Genomic DNA, 20,607 nt, shown 5'->3' with positions numbered 1-20,607 from the left:
CCGGATTCATGATCATTAGTTTCCTCTGTGCAATTTAAATGGTCATAGCTCTGAACTGGCTTTACATTTGTGATTCTTTTTCCCTCTCCAAAACTTTTCTGATTCAATCCCATAAGGGACATATTCAATATCTATGTCCTGAGTTGCTGGTGTCTGGTTACATTCATATACCGTTATATTATTATACAGTAGTATTACACCTTAGCATCATTATGTCATTTTAGACTTAAGAGGGACTGAAAGTCATTGGGATTGAACTCCAGATCCCTAGATTATTAGCACAGAGTAGTTCATATTACACATCAGACTCTTCAGCTCAGTTTCAGCCATAGCCACGAGTGCCTTCCAGCTGCTGGACATTGTGTCTCCCCCTTGGAGGAGAGCAGGTGCAGGGGCTTAGCCACGTGTCAGGACCCTTTGAGCTGTGGCTGAGAACAGAGAACAGAGTTGACAATAAGATGCTTCCCAGAAAAGGTACTTTGCTGGGACGGGTACAAAGAACCCCCAAGCCTTTTTGACTGTATTTGGTCCCAAACCCGGTCAGTAGCCTGGCTGCGTTCAACCAGAGGGGGCTTTTAAACTTACAGGTTGCTGAGCCCCGTCATAGAGATGTGGGTTTGGCAGGTGTGGGCTGGGACCCTGGAAATCTGGGGACTCATGAAGCTCCGCAGGTGACTGGCAACGCGTATCCAGGTTTAGGGACTGGATTCATCAGGGAATCCAGGGGTTTCTGCACATTGCACGTCCAGAGGGCTCCTGCCCTGGAGTGAAAGTGGCTGGAGGGATGTGCTCTTGAGACGAGAAGCAGTCCTCGTCTCCAGGGTGGCCATCATTCAGGCATCCTCTCAAGGGCTGGGCAGGTGTGCCCCTTGGAATGAAGAATTAATAGAGCAGCATGGGGCTCTCACATGTGAGCAGCCTTGCCCCCTGGTGGACGTCAAGGGAACATCTCCTCAGTGCTATAGGGCGTTCAGGCACTCCCTTCAGAAGGAGAAATCCTGCCTGCCCCCAACAGAACGCCAGAGACACACGAGGCTGAGTTATTGGATTTGAGGGACGGGGTGTATGAGCCAAAATAAAATGAATCAGAGTGTGTTGTAGTGTGGGAGAGAAGACCTACAATCGTCCTGAATTTAAATGTAATAAATGTACATGTAATAAAACCGAAGCCGTCACCTCCCCACACCCCTCTTAGCCTTAGAAGGATTTTGCAGGGTGAGTCAGGATGGCGAATGCTTGGGCAGTAGCTGGCATGGGCTGTAGGATCTGGGGCTTGAATGAGCAGGGACGCTCCATTGCTGGACCTTGGCAAGGGATTGGCAGGCTGCCCTGCTGGTAGAGAAGTGAAAATATTCTCAAGTCCAAAACTCTTGTCCTGTTTCAGAATGAGGTATTAAGAATGAGGGGCTCTGGTTTTCAACTGTCTGCTCTGTGTGGAAGTCTTGTGGATTATTTCAGAAGGAAGCATGCCTACACTTTAAAATATTTCAGTGTCTCTCGTGTCTGGACAGCACACCTTGTCCACGGTTCACTGAATGTTCCAAGCAGGCATTGGGTACCCTCCCCCCGTCCCCCAGGCCAGCAGAGAGGGACCCTGAAGCTGTCCTGTGGGAGGAGTTCCCGCCACTGCCGGGTCCCTGCAGACCTGAGTCTCACTCATCTGACTCCCGCCCCGCCATGTCCTCCAGATGACGCTGACCTGCTCGACTTAAAGCAGGAGCTCGAAGCAGTTGGGGACTTCCGCCACCGCTCTCCAAGCCGGTCTCTGTCGGTTCCCAACAGGCCTCGGCCACCTCACCCACCGCAGAGACCCCCCCCTCCAAGTAAGACTTCGCTTGCTTTCCGCTCACCACGATGCCTGCTGGGAATAATTGCGTACTTCCTGCTACTGCACAAGCGGCTCTAAATCTAGCCTTTGAGTTTCCACAGTGCTTTTTTTCCCCTCCTCGGGCTCCTTTTTGTCTTAAATCCATGGCAAGTTTGATATCAGAGATAGCTGTGTTTCTCACGGCAAATCCCATGAGTCCTTTATAAAGCTGTTCTTCGTCCTCCCGTAGCTGTGCTTTTGCTTTAAGCTGCTTTCAGTGTGAAACCTTATGGGATGGAAAATTGGGGCCACAGACAAGCTAGGGACATTTTGAGCTCCTTCCTCCCCCACGCCCCATGGGCATCTTTCCACGTCTTCTCTCCTGGACTGCTGCCCACCCTCTCTCTGCATATGAGGACTCGAGTAAGCCCAGGTGCTCTGACCCATAAGGTGACCACACGCCCACCTCTAACCAGGAGCCTTGCCGTCTGTGAGCCCGAGCCTGCTGAGAACAGCACTTCCTAGCCCGGGTCTCAGGATAGCACTTTTCTTCCTGGCTCCTCAGAAAAAACAGTGCTTTGTCCGTGAGACATTCCTTAGCAATCTGAAATAAAGTCATGCCATGCTTTTGATCAGTTTCTGTTTACCTCCACTGTTCACTTCTCCCCCTCCCTCGCCCCCCCCAGTGTGACGGTAAACATTTTTCTAAGACTATACTTTCAGAATTGGGTTCATCTTGGCTTACATCACAATAGTAATCAATGGCAAGCCAGAAACACATGACTTGTTAAGCATATTTTTTTACTTTTCTGAGTTGATACTCAGAAAAGAAAATATTAAATAAATAAAAAACAAATTTATGTCCTTTATTATTGTAGAGATTTACAAAGAGATAAATATAAACAATAAAAGTTTTAAATTTCACCTACCTAGAGATAATAGTTGTTAACCAAAAGATTTCCATCCTTTTTCCAATTAGATATATCTATATCTACACACAATTTTTAAAAATAAATTTATTTATTTATTTATTTCTGGCTGTGTTGGGTCTTCGTTGCTGCGTACAGGCTTTCTGTAGTTGTGGCAAGCAGGGGCTATTCTTCGTTGCGGTGCGTGGGCTTCTCATTGCGGTGGCTTCTCTTTGTGGCGGAGCATGGGCTCTAGGTGCGCAGGCTCAGTAGTTGTGGCACGTGGGCTCAGTAGTTGTGGCTCGTGGGCTCTAGAGCACAGGCTCAGTAGTTGTGGCGCACAGGCTTCGTTGCTCTGCGGCATGTGGGATCTTCCGGAGCAGGGCTCGAACCCATGTCCCCTGCGTTGGCAGGCAGACTCTCAACCACTGCACCACCAGGGAAGTCCTCTATACACAATTTTCCCTTTTTTTTTTTTTTTTTTACAAAATTAGTGTCCATTTTGTTTGGTCATTTGTGTTTCATCTAATGTCTCTGTATTAACTGTTGTTCTAAAACATGATTTGTTAATGGCTGCAGGTATTATTTCATCCAACTTATTCCCCTGCTTTGGGATTTTTTTTGTTAGATTTTGCCCACAAAGTATTTTAAAAATTTGGTCCTAATAACAGTAGTGTATTTTAAACCACTTAAAAATGATTGATCAGAGTTTATATCAGATTTAACTCCCCCAGGATGTTAGATTAAAATTTTCATTCAAACAGTGCTTCTCCAGAGAATCTACATTAATAAACCCAAGTTATTAGAGAATCACAAGAGAAACTCAGTAGCGCCTCTGAATCCCCAAAGGCCATGGATGTACTCAGACCCTAACTGTGACCTTGCTCTCAGCTGGCTGGGAATTTGCATCGAAGCAGCTGCGACTTCACTGAGATTGAGACTCTGCCCTCCTTGGTCTTTACAGCTGGTTTAATGGTGAAAAAGTCAGCCTCGGATGTGTCCATCTCCTCTGGCACCCACGGGCAGTATTCGATTTTGCAGACAGCAAAACTTCTGCCAGGAGCACCTCAGCAAGCAGTGAGTTCTCTGTATTCAGATCATAGCGAAATGAGTCAGCATTTCAAACCCAAGAGATTTGCCCCGTGGTTCATCCTCAGCCCCTAACATCATGCAGGATCACCTCTTTTCAGTGAATATATACATGTCTGTCTCTTTAACCCTCTGCCTGTCCACCATTCATCCCCAAACCCCATAACTTAGTACCAGGCCCTTTATAGGGTTTTTTAATGGTCGTACAGAGCGTGAGAGAGAAAATCACGTTTGATGAAAACTCCCAAGTGCCCCTTCAGGGAGGGACTGTTGGTTTCCAGACCCACCTGCTTCTCTCCCTTCCGATGCTTGCCTTTGACCTTGGTGTATAGAGCAGGGGCTGATAGAAGGGGAAATAAGAGAAGTTCAGATCAGTTGTCTTGAGAGAAGAGGCTAAAAAGAGATCTAATGGGGCCTAAGTAACGCAGTAGGGACATTAGTAATCATAACAGTCGTGTAGGGTTTTAGAGGCGGGGAGTTCCAGAGGATGGCTGTGAGATCTAAAGAAGACGGTAGGTGAAGGTCAATGGACTAGAGGTGAGGGAGGGGGGCTGGGTGGAAGCTAATGTGTCCCAGGAGAGTGTGGAGAGCTGGTCTCAGCGGGAGTAGGCGGTTGACTCGACCTCAGTGGTTTGTAGTAATGAAAGCAGGTTCCCAGAGGTCTCAGTTAAGAGGCAGGAAAGCGAAGAGGTAGAAAGAGCACTTTTGAGAAAACATCTGGAAAAGTGTTTTAATGACTCCGCTGGACCGTGGAAGGAGTGGCTTCTCACTAAGCTTTCTGGCTTTTACCTGGTTATTGAAATAAAGATAGAGGATGGTTTGTTCACATGGCAAAATCCTGGAATCGTCCAGTTCAGGAGACGAGGGTCGTCTAAACATTATTGTGTTCCCCCCATTGTGTTCCCCCCACGCTTGATATGTGAGTGCTGGGTGGGGGGAAGAGGCTTGAGGGATGCGGTTTGTGTTGGAGTTGTGTTTTGATCACCGTCTGAAGGAACTCTGTCAACTTCACGCTCCTGTACAGATCGGTAGGCAGAGAACTCACCAGGTGAGGCTGTTTCCTACCTGCGCTAATATGCTTTTTTTTTTTTCCTGATTTTGTCCTCAAGCCCAAAGCTAGGACTGGGATAAGTAAGCCTTATAACGTCAAGCAGATCAAAACTACCAACGCTCAGGAGGCGGAAGCAGCGATCCGATGTCTCCTGGAAGCCAGAGGAGGTGGGTGTTCCCCTGGGGCTCTCCTGCCAATTCTGCTTTTCTTTTCATCCGGGGCCTAGAAGAGGAAAACACTCTTTTTTCTGGAGGCAGTATTCAGTGAAAGTCCCCTTTAGCAACATTTTATAAAATTCAGCTACTAAGACTTATTGTCCATTTAAAACTGTATATTTAACATTCAGTAAGTATGTAGAAATAATCCCAAGATTATTAAGCAGCACTTAAGGAAGAGACTGAAATAAACAAACACAAGTTTTAGAAGAGGCACTAACTCATTCTGCTGGCTCTGTAAAAAGAGGTAGGTAGGTAGGCGTCCTCTTTCAGGCAAAACATCTATTTTTTTAAATCACCAGCAATTGTAGAATCTTTACCGTCAGGCAGGGGCCTCTTCTCTGCCATACTGCCTGTTAATTTTTTGTTGCTGTTACTTCACCTAGCCCGGGTTAACCATGTTTTAACTTGGAATCTTCTCTGTGCATTCAAAATCACTGGTTACTAACATTTTTTGGTTTTTTGTTGCGATTTTATACTAGAATCTCTTTTGAAGAGGGGAAATTATGCCCTCTGAAAAGCCAGATGTAGTTACAGTTGCCTGATTTGCTTTTAGTCCAGGTATTTAATTTATTTGGAATTCCCAGACAACATTTAAGGAGGGCATGAATTAAGAGGCTGAGAAACACTGTTGTAGGATCACACCATGGTTTCTTTTTTATTAAAAAAAATAACTCAAGTTGTATGGATGTAACAACCCAAGTGTCCATCAACTGATGAATGGATAAAATGGGGTATATCCATACCATGGAATATTATTCAGCCATAAAAAGAATGAAGTACTAACACATGCTATATCATGGTGAATCATGAAAATAGTGTGCTAAGTGAAAGAAACCAAACACAAAAGGCCATGTATTGTGTGATTCCATTTATGTGCAGTGTCCAGAATAGTCAAATCTATACAGAGAGAAAGTTATAGTGGTTTCCAGGGGCTGGAGAGAGGAGGGTGTGGGGAGTGACTGCTACCCACAGTAGCATGGGAATGTGTGGGGTTTCTTTTTGGGGTGATGGAAGATATTCCAGTGATTAGATAGTGGTGATAGTTGTACAGCTTTGTGACTACACTAATAACCACCAAATTATGTCCTTAAAAAGCGTAGATTTTACAGTATGTGAATTACATTGCAGTAAAGCTTTTTTTTTTTTAAAGTCTATAGATGCAGAGGTTTGAGGTTTGAAATCTACCCAGGGTCCCAACTTAACATTTTCTTGGTCATGGGCCCTGCTGAGATTTTGAGTTTTGCATCATCTACCCTGAGAAACACAGGGACACGTTAAACTTTGCACGTGATGTCAGGGCCTCACTGATCCTCCCCTCCAAAGACCCTAGATCACCATCCCTGTTGAGAAGGTGAGAATGAGAAGCTGGGGGCCAAACCCAGCTGGTGGGTCCTGACAACCTTCAAAGATGTATTTTTAGATAGCAAAGAAATACATTGCATTAGTAAATTATCCTTAGAATAAGGATAATTCGATGCCTTGTCCTTTACACTTTAGCTGTGCAATTGTATGTTTCAGGCGCCCCAGGAGAAGCCCTAAATGCCACAGCCTTGAGGGACCAGGGACCTTCCAAACCAGAGCCCACAGCGGGGGTGGCCCCACTCCTGCCCCGTCGGCCCGCACCCAGAGTTCCTGCCATCAAGAAGCCAGCCTTGAGAAGGACAGGAAAGGTAAGAAGCTGGTTGCACAAGCCTCTTGCTCCTGGGTTGCTCAAGTGTCTTGTTGGATAAGAATTACGTCTCCGATGGGTCTGGTCTCTTTATACATGTTCACGAGTCCCAGACACAGCCCCATCCTTGAGGCAAATGCCCAGCACTCGCTTTCTTCTTCGCATCCCTGCTGCTTCTTGGCTCAAGCTGAGCAGAAACATTGGGAATTTCTCACCAAGACAGGAACAGCTTGGCGGTATCACGCTGCCCAAATGTTCCATTTCAGTTCCCAAACCGAACCACCGTGGGATGCTTTATTCCAAGTGTCCCAGTGATTCCCATTTGTGTGTGGTCTGTGTCCTATGCCCACGGTTTGACTTCTACAGATTTTTATTTGCATTAGAAAAACAATCACCGGTTCCTGGATTGGCCATGTTGACAAGCGCTTGCGCGGCCCCGGACCCTGGAGGCTCGACAGCTTTTCTTGCCACTTTTCTTGCAGATTGTTTTTTGCTCTCGCTCTCAAGCTTCTCAGCCTTGCTTGCTGCTTCAAAGACATGAGTTTGTCAGGACAGTAGCAGCCCAAAGACTGGCACCTCTAGAGACATCTGGATCTTCCGTTTGAGCTCAGTGTGCTAGTCACGGACACCTGGTAATCCCTTGGCTGGTCATTACAGAATGGCTGCTTTTCCACCTGTAGAAAGCATGAGCGTGGTTTGGGCGCATGGTTCTTACAGAGCCTGCTTTGTGTTTTCTGGGTTGCTCGCTGCCCCACGTCTGCACATTCATCTGCCTATTTTCCATGCCTCCTTACACAACAGACCTCTTTCCTCCTCTTCTCTATTCTCGCTTTGTCTTCAAAGCCAGGGGCAGAAATGGATTCAGTTTCCCCACCCACTGCACAGGAGCTGCAGTAAAAGGCTGTCGGAGAAAGGGTTGTTTTTGCAGCTAGTTTTCTAAAGAACCAGTGGAAATACTGAAATGCGGATGCTTAAGCTACCGTGAGCCGTGTGTGTACAAAAGCTTCCTCTGGCCTCATGCAGTTGTTTTCTTTGTGATCCTTTTGAATCAGAACCAAGGAAGTGAAGTTCCTGTATGAAATTTTCCATTCTTCTATATTTAAATATCAAAGGTTCAAGGAGCAAGTATACCCATTAGTCCTTCTATTAGCTTAATGCCGTGACATAAGCTACTTAGTGTGGTACAGACTGAATTATCAAAGCTGCGGCCTCGAAGAAAAGTTTTCAGGGAGGTTCGCTGTTAATAAAGGAAGAGCATCACCCCGTTTCCTAGGTAACAGAAACTTGTTTCAGGTTATTCACGGGGGCCCTGGTTTGAAAGCTCCCACTCATATTTCATCGGACCTGCTGGTCCTCCTCGATACGTGTGTTTCTCCCATGCTCTTTCCTGCCTGGTCACACTCCCGCATCCCAGACATTCTCAAATCCTGAATTTGCTAGAATGTCCGCTTGTCCCCTCCTCTGTTCGCCTGTGGACAGCGTCTGTGTGCTCTGATTCCCAGCTCCCCGGGGCGGGCTGCTTATTGACGCTCTCTGTCGTGCCTTTTCTTAGCCCGCGTCACCGGAAGAACAGTTTGGGCATCAGGCCGTCCATTTTACAATCGGGCCCCCGGAGACGAGCCTTGACACCCCTCCTCTAGCGACAGTCCCTCCCGTTCCCAAACCGAGAACACTTCAGCCCGGGAAAGGTGCCGCCGCCACCGGGAAGCCAGCGCCGGACGAGGCCCCGCCCGCGGCCGCCCCGCCCCCTCCGGAGGCCCCGCCCCTCGTGCCCCAGGTGCCCCCGCGGAGGAAGAAGTCGGCGCCGGCGGCCTTGCACCTGCAGGGGCTGCAGAGCAACTGCCAGCTTCTCCAGGGGCCCCCCAGCAGCGACTGTCCCCCGGCACCCCTGCCTGCTGGGGGCGCGCTCTTCCCCCAGCCGGCTTTCCTTGGCCCTTCATCACCTGCAAGCCCTGAGGCCGATGGCACCAAGGACGCGAAGTCAGAGGCCGCCCCCCTCCTCGGCGATTATCAGGATTATCAGGATCCCTTCTGGAGCCTTCTCCACCACCGTAACCTGTTGAATACCTCCTGGCTTCCCAAGAGCCCTGACCCCCTGGACTCGGGGAACAGGAACCCCGGAAGGGCACACGCAGCCCCCCAGCAAGTCAGTGCCTCACCTGCCCAGGAGCCGCCACTGGAGCACAGACACAACGACTTCGGTCACTGGGTGACAACCAGTGACAAGGACAAGAGGACGGTGCTGCAGGTGTTTGACCCACTGGCGAAAACATGACTGGGAAACTCCGACAGCAGCTCTCCCACAGGATGTGTGCCTTCTCCCCCTGGCCTCACCTTAACAGGGGAAAGCCCATTGGTCTCAACTCCCCAGTTGAAAGAGACATCTAGTTAAAGGCACACTGAAAAAACATTGATACTCTTGTGTAGTTTACAAAAATTGTGTCTCTTATTCAGTAAGATTATTATTCAGCCACCAAAATATGTTTTATTCCAGACTTGTGCATGTTCAGTTTCCTCTCAGGGTGTGAGAAACCTCCGGGTAGATTCAGTATACGGATTTTAGGAAAGAGAATCTAGCCGATAATGCCCAAGAAGTTCCCTCCCATTGAATTTTAAACGGTTGTTCAAGTTATGTTTGTATGTGGTGAGTTTTTTTTTTAATATTGTTTGTATTTTACAGATCTGGAATAACTTTTTGGTGACCCACCTGAAGGTTGATGCATAATGTAAGGATTCCACTAAAAGGTGGTTGGGACCATTAAGAGCTGTACCTGGCCGCTGACACCAGGTTAAAAAAGATATCAGAGTAGGAAGCAGCAAATAGGTCAACCAAAAGATTAGACTGTACATTCCTGGGATCCCTTGTGTTTATTTATGTACATGTATATTAGCCGTGATTATGTGTGCGTCCTGGGGGAGATGGTGTCACTCCCTGCTTTGGTTCCGGAGCATATACCATTAGCTTCACCTGAGCTCCAACTGCCTAAGTCTCCTGTACCATGTCTTGGACTTTGCATGTCCCGTAAATTGCTACAGTCCTAAGCTCTGGTGTGCTACCAGTTTTTACACACTCTCTATTCCCTATTAAATAAAACCTCATGGCTTTCTTTTTCTCCTTATATTCCATATTCAGAAAAAGCACAAAATGTGAAAACTCATACTGGTATGTACAAGTACTGATTTTCATTATTATAATTTGAAGAGTATTTGTTTTAGTCTGGTCTACCTAGCTGTGGCTTCAGGAAGGAGAGTACCACATGTCCCCATATATAAGAAACCTCAGGATATTCTGAGCTAGCTTATCTACATTTTTATTAGGTTTTTTTTTTTCCTGTACATTTCCAACACCACTTCTTACCTAGTCAGTTTTTAAAAAAGACATCACCGTACTGCTTTACATTTTTAAAAGAATGTTATAAGGCCTAGAACTCATTTGGAGCAGATATCATAATTTTGCCGATAAGCAATTTACTGGCAAAATCTCAGTGTGCCACATACCATGTTTAGGAGTCTTTCATGTCATAGAATCATACAGCAATGGTTCTGTGTTATCCCTAATGTGACCAGGGAATTCCTGTACTCAAAGCTAATGGTTAGGATGGCAGGCTCCTTTTACTGATCAGACCTCTGGGATTTCAGAATTAACTCTCATTGCCACTATCAAGATGCATTAGAGATTATACAAAAACAAAACTGTATCTCATTTCATCTGAAAACTAATAAAAGAAAAAGATATTAGTGACCCATAGAGAGAAATAGATAATACGAGTAGTTAACCAGTAGTAAAAGATGGTGTTTTTAGCCTTAGCTGATTAGGACACCTTCTCTAGCACTTACATGCTTTATATCATTTTTACCTCTCTGAGAAATGCAAGAAGTAAACAACGTGATCCTTGAAAGCGTTAGGAGGAGAAAGGAAGCAAGATGGGTAAGAGGCTCTGGAAAGGTAAATCATTTACCAGGATTTGTGTCACTTCTAAAGGGCATGGTTGGGAATGGAACCGAAGATTTCTTAAACACTCTTTTCTCCATAACCTCTTTTCCTACTAAAAAGGAGGTGAATTTGAAGGCATATCTATGTAACAGTGAGTCAGAAAAGCAGGGGGCAAGTAAGCACCACAAAAGTTGCTTCCAGTGCTTAATTTTCAGGTTTCTTCTTTGTTCTAGATAGCAAATAGCCAATAAATGGTACAGAGAACAGAATTTCATTTAAGATAGGTGTTCATCACACAAATAGTTCTTAAGAATCTGACAGTAAGTATTAACACACAGAACTGTATTGAGGCAGGTCACAGGAAAAATTACAAGTAGTTTAACATTAAGAAATGAATATTATTTGCTCACGGCTGTTCAGATTTAATGAATAACAGACTGGATTTTGAGTTGATAATATGTAAGGTTCTTGTGCTAACGTTCACTTTTTTTTAAAAGAAAAGGACAATTGGAATTGCCTTATTTTTTAAATCAGTGCTTAACAGTGGGTATCTTTCCTAGGTTAGCAGTAGAGTTGGTTGAATAATCTCGACAATGAGCAGCTGCCATCCTGGGGATTTCATTCTGTGGTTTTTATTTTTAATCTTTCTTTGATGTTCCCACACCAGCCTTTTTATTGTGACCTTGCAGTTTATTTCATTACTGTTCTGTGAGGTGTTACAGTTCACCACAGTATTCTAGGCACAGACTTTACAATTCAGCATTGTCTCCCTGACCCCAATTAGATTCTCTTTTTACAGTATAATCTTCCCGGACTTCTTGCCAATTTAAAAAAATTTGTTCCAGTAAATTATTGAAACAAGGACATCTGCCCAAGAAAGTCCTGTAAAAGTTTAAAGTTGTTGAAGTTCACGACACTTAAAATTCTCCTGACCTGTGTATAAGCAAGGTAATGTATTAAAACATTTGCTTTATAATGAAGTAATTCTATTAGAAAGGACTGCAGAAATTACTTATTGGATCTTACTGGATGACTAGCAATGAATAAAAACCCTAATGTTTATTTGAAGTGATAATTTGTACTGAAATTGTAAAAAAAAAAAAAAACTTATTAAATGTTTTATCTTTTTTTTTTTTAATGTGGCTTATTTCTTTTCAGATATGAAGAGAACCTGGGGATATCTTCCTTGGCTAGCCTTTTATTCTGGATGAAATGTGATTACTAGTTATTCCTCTGAGTTTTTGGTTTTGTTTCTTTTTTCAACCATCAAATTAAGTTGAAGCAACATAAAAGTAATAATTTGGTTCAGAATTTATGAGTTGAAGGCTGCTAGCAGGGACCACAGCCATAACATATAATAACTTTATGCTATAATGTTGAGAGATGCTGGGATTCATTTTCTATAGGATCTTATAGCAAACTTAGACTGCTGGGGTGGCTTGAGTACATTACTTCATAGAAGACTGGAGAAAGGAGTAAACAATCTTCCAGTTCTGTCTAGGTTTGTTCTTAGCTAATTGATAGACAAAATTCAGGTCATAAATGTTCTCTGATGCCTTTCAGGAATAAGAATATACTGACAATCTCCACATCGTAAAGATGCCGAGTCCTTCCTGACCAGTAAGGACTTTATTGAATTCATTTAATCTGAGTGCCTGGGACTTGGATGGGGAAGAAGGAAACGGCTGGTTACAGTACCTTCCTTTCCCAAGGTCATGGATTGAAACTCATTCTCATACAAGGCAAACTGTTTGCAGTTATATAATCAGCTCTATCTCCATGAGGTAGGAGAGTACAAATGAGAGAGTGATTAATTGTGAACAGAGGGCCAGGGGAGATTTGAGAGAAGAGGATTAAGAATATGACATGTAGCAAAGTGGATTTATGTACATGGAAAGAATGAGCCGATGAGAAAGAATTTCAGGGCACCTTAAATGACAGTTTAGGATTTTATTTTTAGGATTTTTATCTGTTTATGTAGATAATAGAAGTAGTAGGTGGCAAAAATACCTAAATAAATCTGAGTGTTAGTGTGCTTAAGATTACAGGCTTTGCCTGGGCTAACAGCAGTATTTCAGAGCACCTGGAACATCATTTATAAATGGTGTGAGGTAGGGGGTCCAACATCCTCCTCAGTGATAGTTATATACTATACCATTTATTAAATAACAAACCATTGCTCTCTCTTTCTTAATTGGGTTTCTCAAGGTGTTACCCAGGTTTTTTTTGACATTTTCAAATAACAGCATTGGTATTTGTATATCCTTTCAATTGTTTATTTTTATTTTGTTATGTCGGTTTTTAAAACATTTTTCATTAACTTCAACTTATCTTTAATTTGCATCCTTTTCTACTTTTTGTTTAGTTTTGTTATTTTCCTAATTTCTTAGTTAAAGCTAGCACTGGGTTTCATTATTTTTAGTCTTGCTTAACAATAAAGACATTTAAAGTTATATATTTTCCCCTGATTGTAACTTTAACTGCACCCTACACATATTAGCATGAAATAGTCTCATTTTCATTAATCTCTAGACTGTAATTTGCTTTTAGTTTCTCTTTGATTCACAGGAGACTGTGCAATTTTCCAATAGTTAAGAGTTTGTTTGGCATTTTTAAATTGTTTCCTCCTAATTTTATTGGATTATGACCTGAGAATATGGCCTAGATAAACATCTACTTTTTAAAATTTATTGAGGTTTGCTCCATGGTCAAGTGCAGGATTGAGTTTTCTAGTGATTTCATCAAAACAAAATAAAAATGTTTTTTAGTTGTAGGGTAAAAAAGTGTGTGGTGTGTGACATACAATGTGTTCGTTCCACTGTCCCCCAGTGGAACAGGTCTTTCTGGAAGGCACTTCTGTCAGGGGATGGGTGCAGGCTCTAGTTCTAACTCTAATACAGTGGCCTCCCATTGTTCTTACTGAGAATCCTTAGATTTTGTTGAATAAAAGGCTTCTCAATTTGTTGTAAGTCTTTTGATCAATCTCTAGACATTTGAATGATTGCCTTTGCTACCTTTGACTAGTTTAATAGATCTCTTTCTCTGGGGGAGAGGTTTCCTTAGCTGCTCACACTGCCATTACAGAGTCTCTGCTTCCTGGGCTCTCTGTTCTTGTGCCACTGGTCTACCTGTCAATCTCTGTGTCCATATCATGTTGTATTATTTCTTTGATATCTGGTAAAACAAGCCCTTCTATTCTTGATCCTTAGCATTTTCATATAAAAATTTTGGAATCAATTCATCAAGTCCTATTTAAAAACTAAAACCTATTGGAATTTTTTACTGGGACTTCATGAAATAGAATGGACATCTTTACAGTATTGACCCTTCAATCTAAGAACATGGTATATTTCTCCGCTTAAGTATTTCATTAATGTTTCTCAAAGTTTTTAACTTATAAAATTTTTCAAACATACATGAAATCAGAGTGAATAGTTTGAACTCTCATATATCCATCACCAGGATTTAATAGTAATTTAACATTTTGCTATATTTGGTTTATTTTTTTCCTTTGCTGAAATTTTTTTAAAAATTCTGCTATCATGATATTTGACTCCTAAATACTTATCTCTAAATAACATTTTCTTTTATAACCTTAATACCATGGTTTTATCTAACAGTTAACAATAATTCTTACTTTAAAATTCATTTGCTATTTTTTGCTAGTATACTTAAATATAAAAGCTTTTTGTGTATTGACTGCATCAACCTTGCTTTTATATAAACTGTCATAAAAATCTAACAATTAACTGTATTTCAATATACCATCAATTATGAGATACACATTTACATGCTATTCTTTTTTTAAATTAATTTTTATTGGAGTATAGTTTTTTTACAATGTTGTGTTAGTTTCTGCTGCATAGCAAAGTGAATGAGTTATACATATACATATATCCACTCTTTTTTTGGATTCTTTTCCCACATAGGTCTTAAGAAAGTGCTATGGTCTGAATGTTTGTTTCCTCCCAAAACTCATATGCTGAAAACTTAACTCCTAAAGATGATAGTATTAGGAGGTGGAGCCTTTGGGACATTCTAAGTCATGAGGATAGAGCCCTAACGAGTAGGATTAGTGTTCTTATAAAAGAGACCCCATGAGATCCCTCACCCCTTTCACCATGTGAGGACACAGTGAGAAGGTCCCAGCTGTGAAACAGGAAGAGGGCCCTCACCAGAACGTGACAATGCTGCTGTCTTGTTGTTGGACCTCCAGCCTCCAGAACTGTGAGAAATAAATGTTTATTGTTTATAAGCCACCCAGTCTGTGGTGTTTTGTTATAGCAGCCTGCACAGACTAAGCCAGAAGGCTTCCAACTTAATTATGACTCATCTATTGTGAGATGTAGCCCACCCACAGAGATGTTAAATGTATTTAATGTGTCTTTAAATTGATAAAATATGGGGTATGTGGATTCTTTGGATTTTCTTTGTAGACAGTTACCTGCAAATAATGAGTTTTGTTTCTTCCTTTCCCATCCTTGTAACTTTTATGTCTTTTTCTCGCCTTACAGAGCTGGCTAGGACATTTAGTACAACATTAAATAAAAACATTGGTAATAGGCGTTCTTGTGTTACTCTTCTTCTCTAAGGGAAAATGTTAATATTTTTGCCAGTAAGTATGATGTTTATTTTTTTTTTGTTCTTTAGACACCCTTTATTATATTAAGGAAGTTCTCTTTCTGGATTACTAAATTTATCTTTTTCATGAATGGTGGTTAAATTTTATCAAAGACATTTTCTACGTGTACTGAAATGATTGATTTTTTTTCTCCTTTTGTTTGTTAATATGGCGAATTACACTGATCAGTTCTTCAGTGCTAAACAACCTTGCATTCTTGGTATAAATCCAACTTGGAAAGATTATCTTTTAAAATATTGCTGCACTTAGTTTGTCAATATTTTTGTTTAGGATTTTTGCAACTATGTTATTAAGTGAGATTGGCCTGTAACTTTCTCTTTTTTGTGCTGACTTTGTATGGTTTAGGTATCAAAGTTACACTAACCTCAAGAGTTGGGCAGTACACTCTTTTCTATTAACTGAAAGAATATGATAACATTGAAATTATTTCCTCCTTAAATTTTTGGTAGTGTTCACCAGGAAAGTAAACTGTGTCTGTAGTTTTTATTTTGAACCTCTTGGTGCCCTCATGCTTCAGATGGTCTCTTATAAACAGCATATAATTGAGTGTTGTTTTCTTATCTAGCCTGGCATATTTATCTTCTAACTAGGGTATTTAGTCCATTACATTTAATGTAATAATTGCTATATTTGGGCTTAAATTTAACATCCAATCTTACGCTTTCTCTTCTTACTATCTGTTTCTTGTTTCTTTTCCCGTCTTTTCATGCCTTCATTTGAATTTTTATCATTCCTCTTTTTGTCCTCTCCTAATTTGGAAGTCATTATACCCTATTTTTGTTGGTTACATTTTTATTGGTTATTTTAGAAATTACAACATGTATTATTAACATTATACTTTCAGAATTTAATCATTATTTTTACCTTCCTCCTGGATAATGTGATGACTGGAAAACTTTAACTCCATTTATACCATCCCAACTGTAGTTACTGTGTACTTTAATTTTACATATTTTAACACCTACTCAAGACATTATTATTGTTTTATACAATCAGTGTTCATTTATTTTATCCAAATAGTTGCCTCTTTTTTCACTCTACATTTCTTGAATCTCAGCACCTCTGGCTAGATCATTCATTTACCTTCTACCTGAAGTACATCCCTTAACATTTCCATTAATGAAGGTCTGCTGGTGGTACAGTTTTAATTTATATAAAATATCTATTTTATCTTAATATTTTAAATGACTTACTATTTTTACTGAATGTATTATTCTAGGGTGGGAGTGGTTTTTGGCAATATTGCAGGTGTCTTCTAGCTTCCATTGACTGATGACTTCTCAACAGTAGCAATCTTAACTGTTATTCCTTTACACTTTTTTTACTCTACTTTTAAGGTTTTCCTCGTGTTGGCTTTTCTGCAGTTTCACTATGCTGTGTATAGATGTGAATTTATTTTTATTTGCTCTGCTTTGAATTAGTTGAACTTTTTGAATATGTGGATTGGTGCCTTTCATCAGTTCTAGAAACTTTTCAACCATTATCTCTTCAAATATTGCCTCTGGGACATGCTTTTTCTCTTCTCCTTTTGGTACTCAAATGAAACATAGAATTTGTTATCGTCTTACTTGCCAATATCCTTAGTCTTCTGTATTTTCCATCTTTTTTGTCTGTGTGCTGTGTTCTGGATAAATTTTTCTGACCTCTCTTCCAGTTCACTAATTATCTTTGGATGTAGCTAATCTAATTTCAGCCTTCTTTTGAGAAGCTATTTTTGGCACTTTCTAAAATCTAAGTCACTGAATATTTTCTTATTTCTGAAGATATTTCAACCTTGTATTCTTTTTTTTTTTGTTTTTTTATTTTTATAAATTTATTTATTTATTTATTTATTTTTGGCTGTGTTGGGTCTTCGTTGCTGCGCGTGGGCTTTCTCTAGTTGCAGCGAGCGGGGGCTGTTCTTCGTTGTGGTGCGCGGGCTTCTCATTGCGGTGGCTTCTCTTGTTGCGGAGCACAGGCTCTAGGCGCACGGGCTTCAGTAGCTGTGGCTCGCGGACTCTAGAGCACAGGCTCAGTAGTTGTGGCGCACGGGCTTAGTTGCTCTGCGGCATGTGGGATCTTCCCAGACCAGGGCTGGAACCCGTATCCACTGCATTGGCAGGCGGATTCTTAACCACTGTGCCACCAGGGAAGTCCCTTTTTGTCAGTTTTTAAAGTTAATGTTTGTAACTTTCTGTGACTATATTGCAATGCACATGCATAGATTTTAAAATAAAACCTGGGTTTAACCTTAACTCTCACTAGCTTTGAGACTTTGGGCCAGTTTTATGAATTTTTTTTTAATGCTTGGTTTTCCTATCTCTAAAATATGGCTAATAAATCTACCTTGTATTCTTATATAAAGCAACACTTGGTGCATAAGTACTCAAAATGTGTTCACTGAATTACAGTTCTATTTTATCACTAGGATGAGGAACCAATTAGGAGGGTATTACAGTCCAGGCCAAATGTGAAAATCTGAACTGGAGTCTGGGCAGTAGAAATGGAAAAGGATTCTGGGACCTTTGGAGTAGAGTGGACAGCATTTGGTAATTAATCATATGTGGGGAGAAGTCAAAACTACTGAAAAAGGTCCTACTTGAATGAAATGTAATGAATTACCTGAAATAGAAACAGGAGAAATGGACTTGAGGGAGAATAAACAGAATAAAATTCTTAGAAGCTTTCACTGTGCTAAATTTTTTTAATTAAAATTTTAAAAATTTAGCTTCATTGAGGTATATAAAACTAAGACATTTAAAGTGTACATTGTGATGATTTGATATACGTATATATTGTGGAAGAATACTTCCCACTAGTTAACTAACACATCAATCACCTCACACATTTTTTTCTTTTAACTTTTTTGATAAGAACATTTAAGTTTTATACTCCACTAATTTCAATTATACAATAGAATATAGTGTTATCAACAATAGCCACCATTTCACCATGTTTTACATTAGATCCTCAGACCTTATTCAACTTTAAAGTTTTGTACCCTTTTATGAACCTCTCCCCATTTCCCATCCTACCCCTCACCCAGGCCCTGGCAACCACTCTTTCTGTTTCTATGTGTTTGACTTTTTTTTTTTTTTTCCAGATTCCACATATAAGTGATAATATGCAGTATTTGTCTTTCTCTGTCTGGCTTATTTCACTTAGCACAATGCTCTCAAGGTCCAACCATGTTGCAAATGGCAGGGTTTCCTTCTTTCTCATGGCTGAATAATATTCCACTGTATGTATATACTACACCTTCTTTATCCCTTCATCCATTGATGGACACTTAGGTTCCATACCTTGGCTATTGTGAATAATGTAGCAATGAACATGGGAGTGCAGATATCTGTTCAATATCCTGTTTGCATTTCCTTTGGATATATGCCCAGAAGTGGAATTGCTGAATCGTATGGTAGTTCTTTTTTAATTTTTTGAGGAACCTCCATACTGTTTTCCATAGTGGCTGCAACAATTTACATTCCCACCAACAGTGTGCAGGGTTCCCTTTTCTCTACATCCTTACCAACACTTCATATCCTTTGTCTTTTTGATGATTACCATTCTAACAGATGTATTGGGGTATCTCATTGTGGTTTTGATTTGCATTTGCTTGATGATTAGTGATGTTAAGCACTTTTTCATGTACCTGTTGGCCACTGTATATGTTGTTTGGAAAAATATTCAGTTCCTCTGCCCATTTTTAAATCATATTGTTTGATTTTTGCTATTGAGTTGAATGAGTTCTTTATATTTTTAAAATATTAACCCCTTATCAAATATAAGATTTGCAATTATTTTCTCCCATTCTGTAGGTTGCCTTTTCATTTTGTTGATGGTTCCTTTTGCTGTGCAGAAGCTTTTTAGTTTGATGTAGTCCTACTTGCTTATTTTTGTTTTTGTTGCCTTTGTTTTTACGGTCAAATCTAAAAAATCATTGCCAAGACTGGTGTCAAGGGGCTTACCTTTGTTCCCTTCTAGGAGTTTTATGGTTTCCAGTCTTAAGTTCAAGTCTTTAATCCATTTTTAGTTGATTTTTATGTATGGTGTAAGATAGTGGTCCAGTTTTATTCTTTTGCATGTGGCTGTCCAGTTTTCCCAACCATCCTTTTCCCACTGTGTATTCTTGGCTCCTTTGTCATAAATTAATTGACCATATGTGCATGAGTTTGTTTCTGTGCTCTATATTCTGTTCCATTGATCTATTGTCTGTTTTTATGCCAAACCACCATGTTTTGATTACTATAGCTTTGAAATGTAGTTTGAAATCAGGAAGAGTGATGCCTCCAGCTTTTTCTTTTTCAAAATTGCTATGGCTATTCAGGGTCTTTTGTGGTTCCATACAATTTTTTTCTGATGTCTGATCTTGTTACTCTTATAACATTGCATTTTTGACTGGACTCAAGACTTAGAGGTCAAAACTCTCAGAGACATCAGCCTCCATCTCTTGGCAATCTGTTCCTGGCGTTTTGCTTTGGCTTCCTTCATTCTCTTGGCCAAAGGCATAGCATATTCTGCAGCCTCTTCCTTATTTTCCTTAGTACACTGTTTCCTCAGAGCAATACACCAATGTGTGTGTTGCACAACATGTGGAGTAACAAGACACTGAATCTTGGGTGCTTTGGTCCCAGGTTTCTCACCTTCTTTGTTTAAGGGCTTTCTCTCAACATATGGGCAAACGCTATCGTCTTTAGAGAGACTGAAAAGTTTCTGGATTCCACCAACTCTTTTGGGCCCCAGGTGACAAGGCACAGTAGTATGAACGAGTCCAGGAATATCCTTCTCCCCATTTGTTTATGATGACCAAATTGAGAACACTCAGATTGATAACTGCAGTGCAACCCTGTACAGATCTGTGCTTTCTTTCTCCAGTCCTCCTTGATCTGTAATAGGAATGCCTCTTACTTAGTAGCAGGCAGACATGGCCATGGGTCAATGTATGACGGGGTTACATCCTGATAAATCCATCGTGAATTAAAAATATTGTAATTTGAAAATGCATTTAAAACACGTAACCTGCTGAAAATCATAGCTTAGCCTAGCCTACCTTATATGTGCTCACAACACCTACATTAGCCTACAGTTGGGCAAAATCATCTAACACAAAGCCTATGTTATAATAAAGTGTTGAATATCTCATGTAATTTATGGAATACTGGAAGTGAAAAACAGAATGATTGTATGGGTACAGAACGGTTTTAAGTGTATCAGTTGTTTACCCTAGTGATCATGTGGCTGATAAGAGAGTATCGTACCATATATTGGTAGCCCAGGAAAAGATCAAAATTTGAAGTACGGTTTCTACTGAAT

At 40.9% G+C, this 20,607-nt stretch overlaps 1 protein-coding gene and 1 pseudogene across 11 annotated transcripts in view; one reads left to right on the top strand and one right to left on the bottom strand.

The window, feature by feature from the left end:
- SYNJ2 (synaptojanin 2) overlaps positions 1-9,861 on the top strand; it is a gene marked incomplete at its 5' end in the record, with an annotated part of 97,231 nt that extends 87,370 nt beyond the window's left edge. For 5 of the 10 annotated variants that reach the window (XM_082404531.1, XM_082404527.1, XM_082404529.1 and 2 more), the window contains 5 exons: positions 1,689-1,823; positions 3,680-3,792; positions 4,914-5,022; positions 6,592-6,743; positions 8,295-9,861. In XM_082404531.1, coding sequence (XP_082260657.1) covers positions 1,689-1,823; positions 3,680-3,792; positions 4,914-5,022; positions 6,592-6,743; positions 8,295-9,017 — 1,232 coding nt within the window. In that variant the 3' untranslated portion in view covers positions 9,018-9,861. Of the gene's footprint in view, positions 1-1,688; positions 1,824-3,679; positions 3,793-4,913; positions 5,023-6,591; positions 6,744-7,224; positions 7,375-8,294 lie in introns of all 10 variants that reach the window. The other 5 variants (XM_082404534.1, XM_082404533.1, XM_082404532.1 and 2 more) reach the window with 3 other exon arrangements.
- A 355-nt stretch (positions 9,862-10,216) lies between these two features.
- LOC309635194 (small ribosomal subunit protein eS6 pseudogene) lies at positions 10,217-20,242 on the bottom strand (annotated as a pseudogene). Its single transcript has one exon. The product of its transcript is annotated as a small ribosomal subunit protein eS6 pseudogene (transcript).
- Between the last annotated feature and the right edge of the window lie 365 nt (positions 20,243-20,607).

Source organism: Balaenoptera borealis (genome assembly GCF_965194805.1).
Source record: "Balaenoptera borealis genome assembly, chromosome: 9".
Taxonomy (NCBI): domain Eukaryota; kingdom Metazoa; phylum Chordata; class Mammalia; order Artiodactyla; family Balaenopteridae; genus Balaenoptera; species Balaenoptera borealis.
Note: the sequence above shows the minus strand (reverse complement) of the source record. Positions and strands in the feature narration are given on the sequence as shown.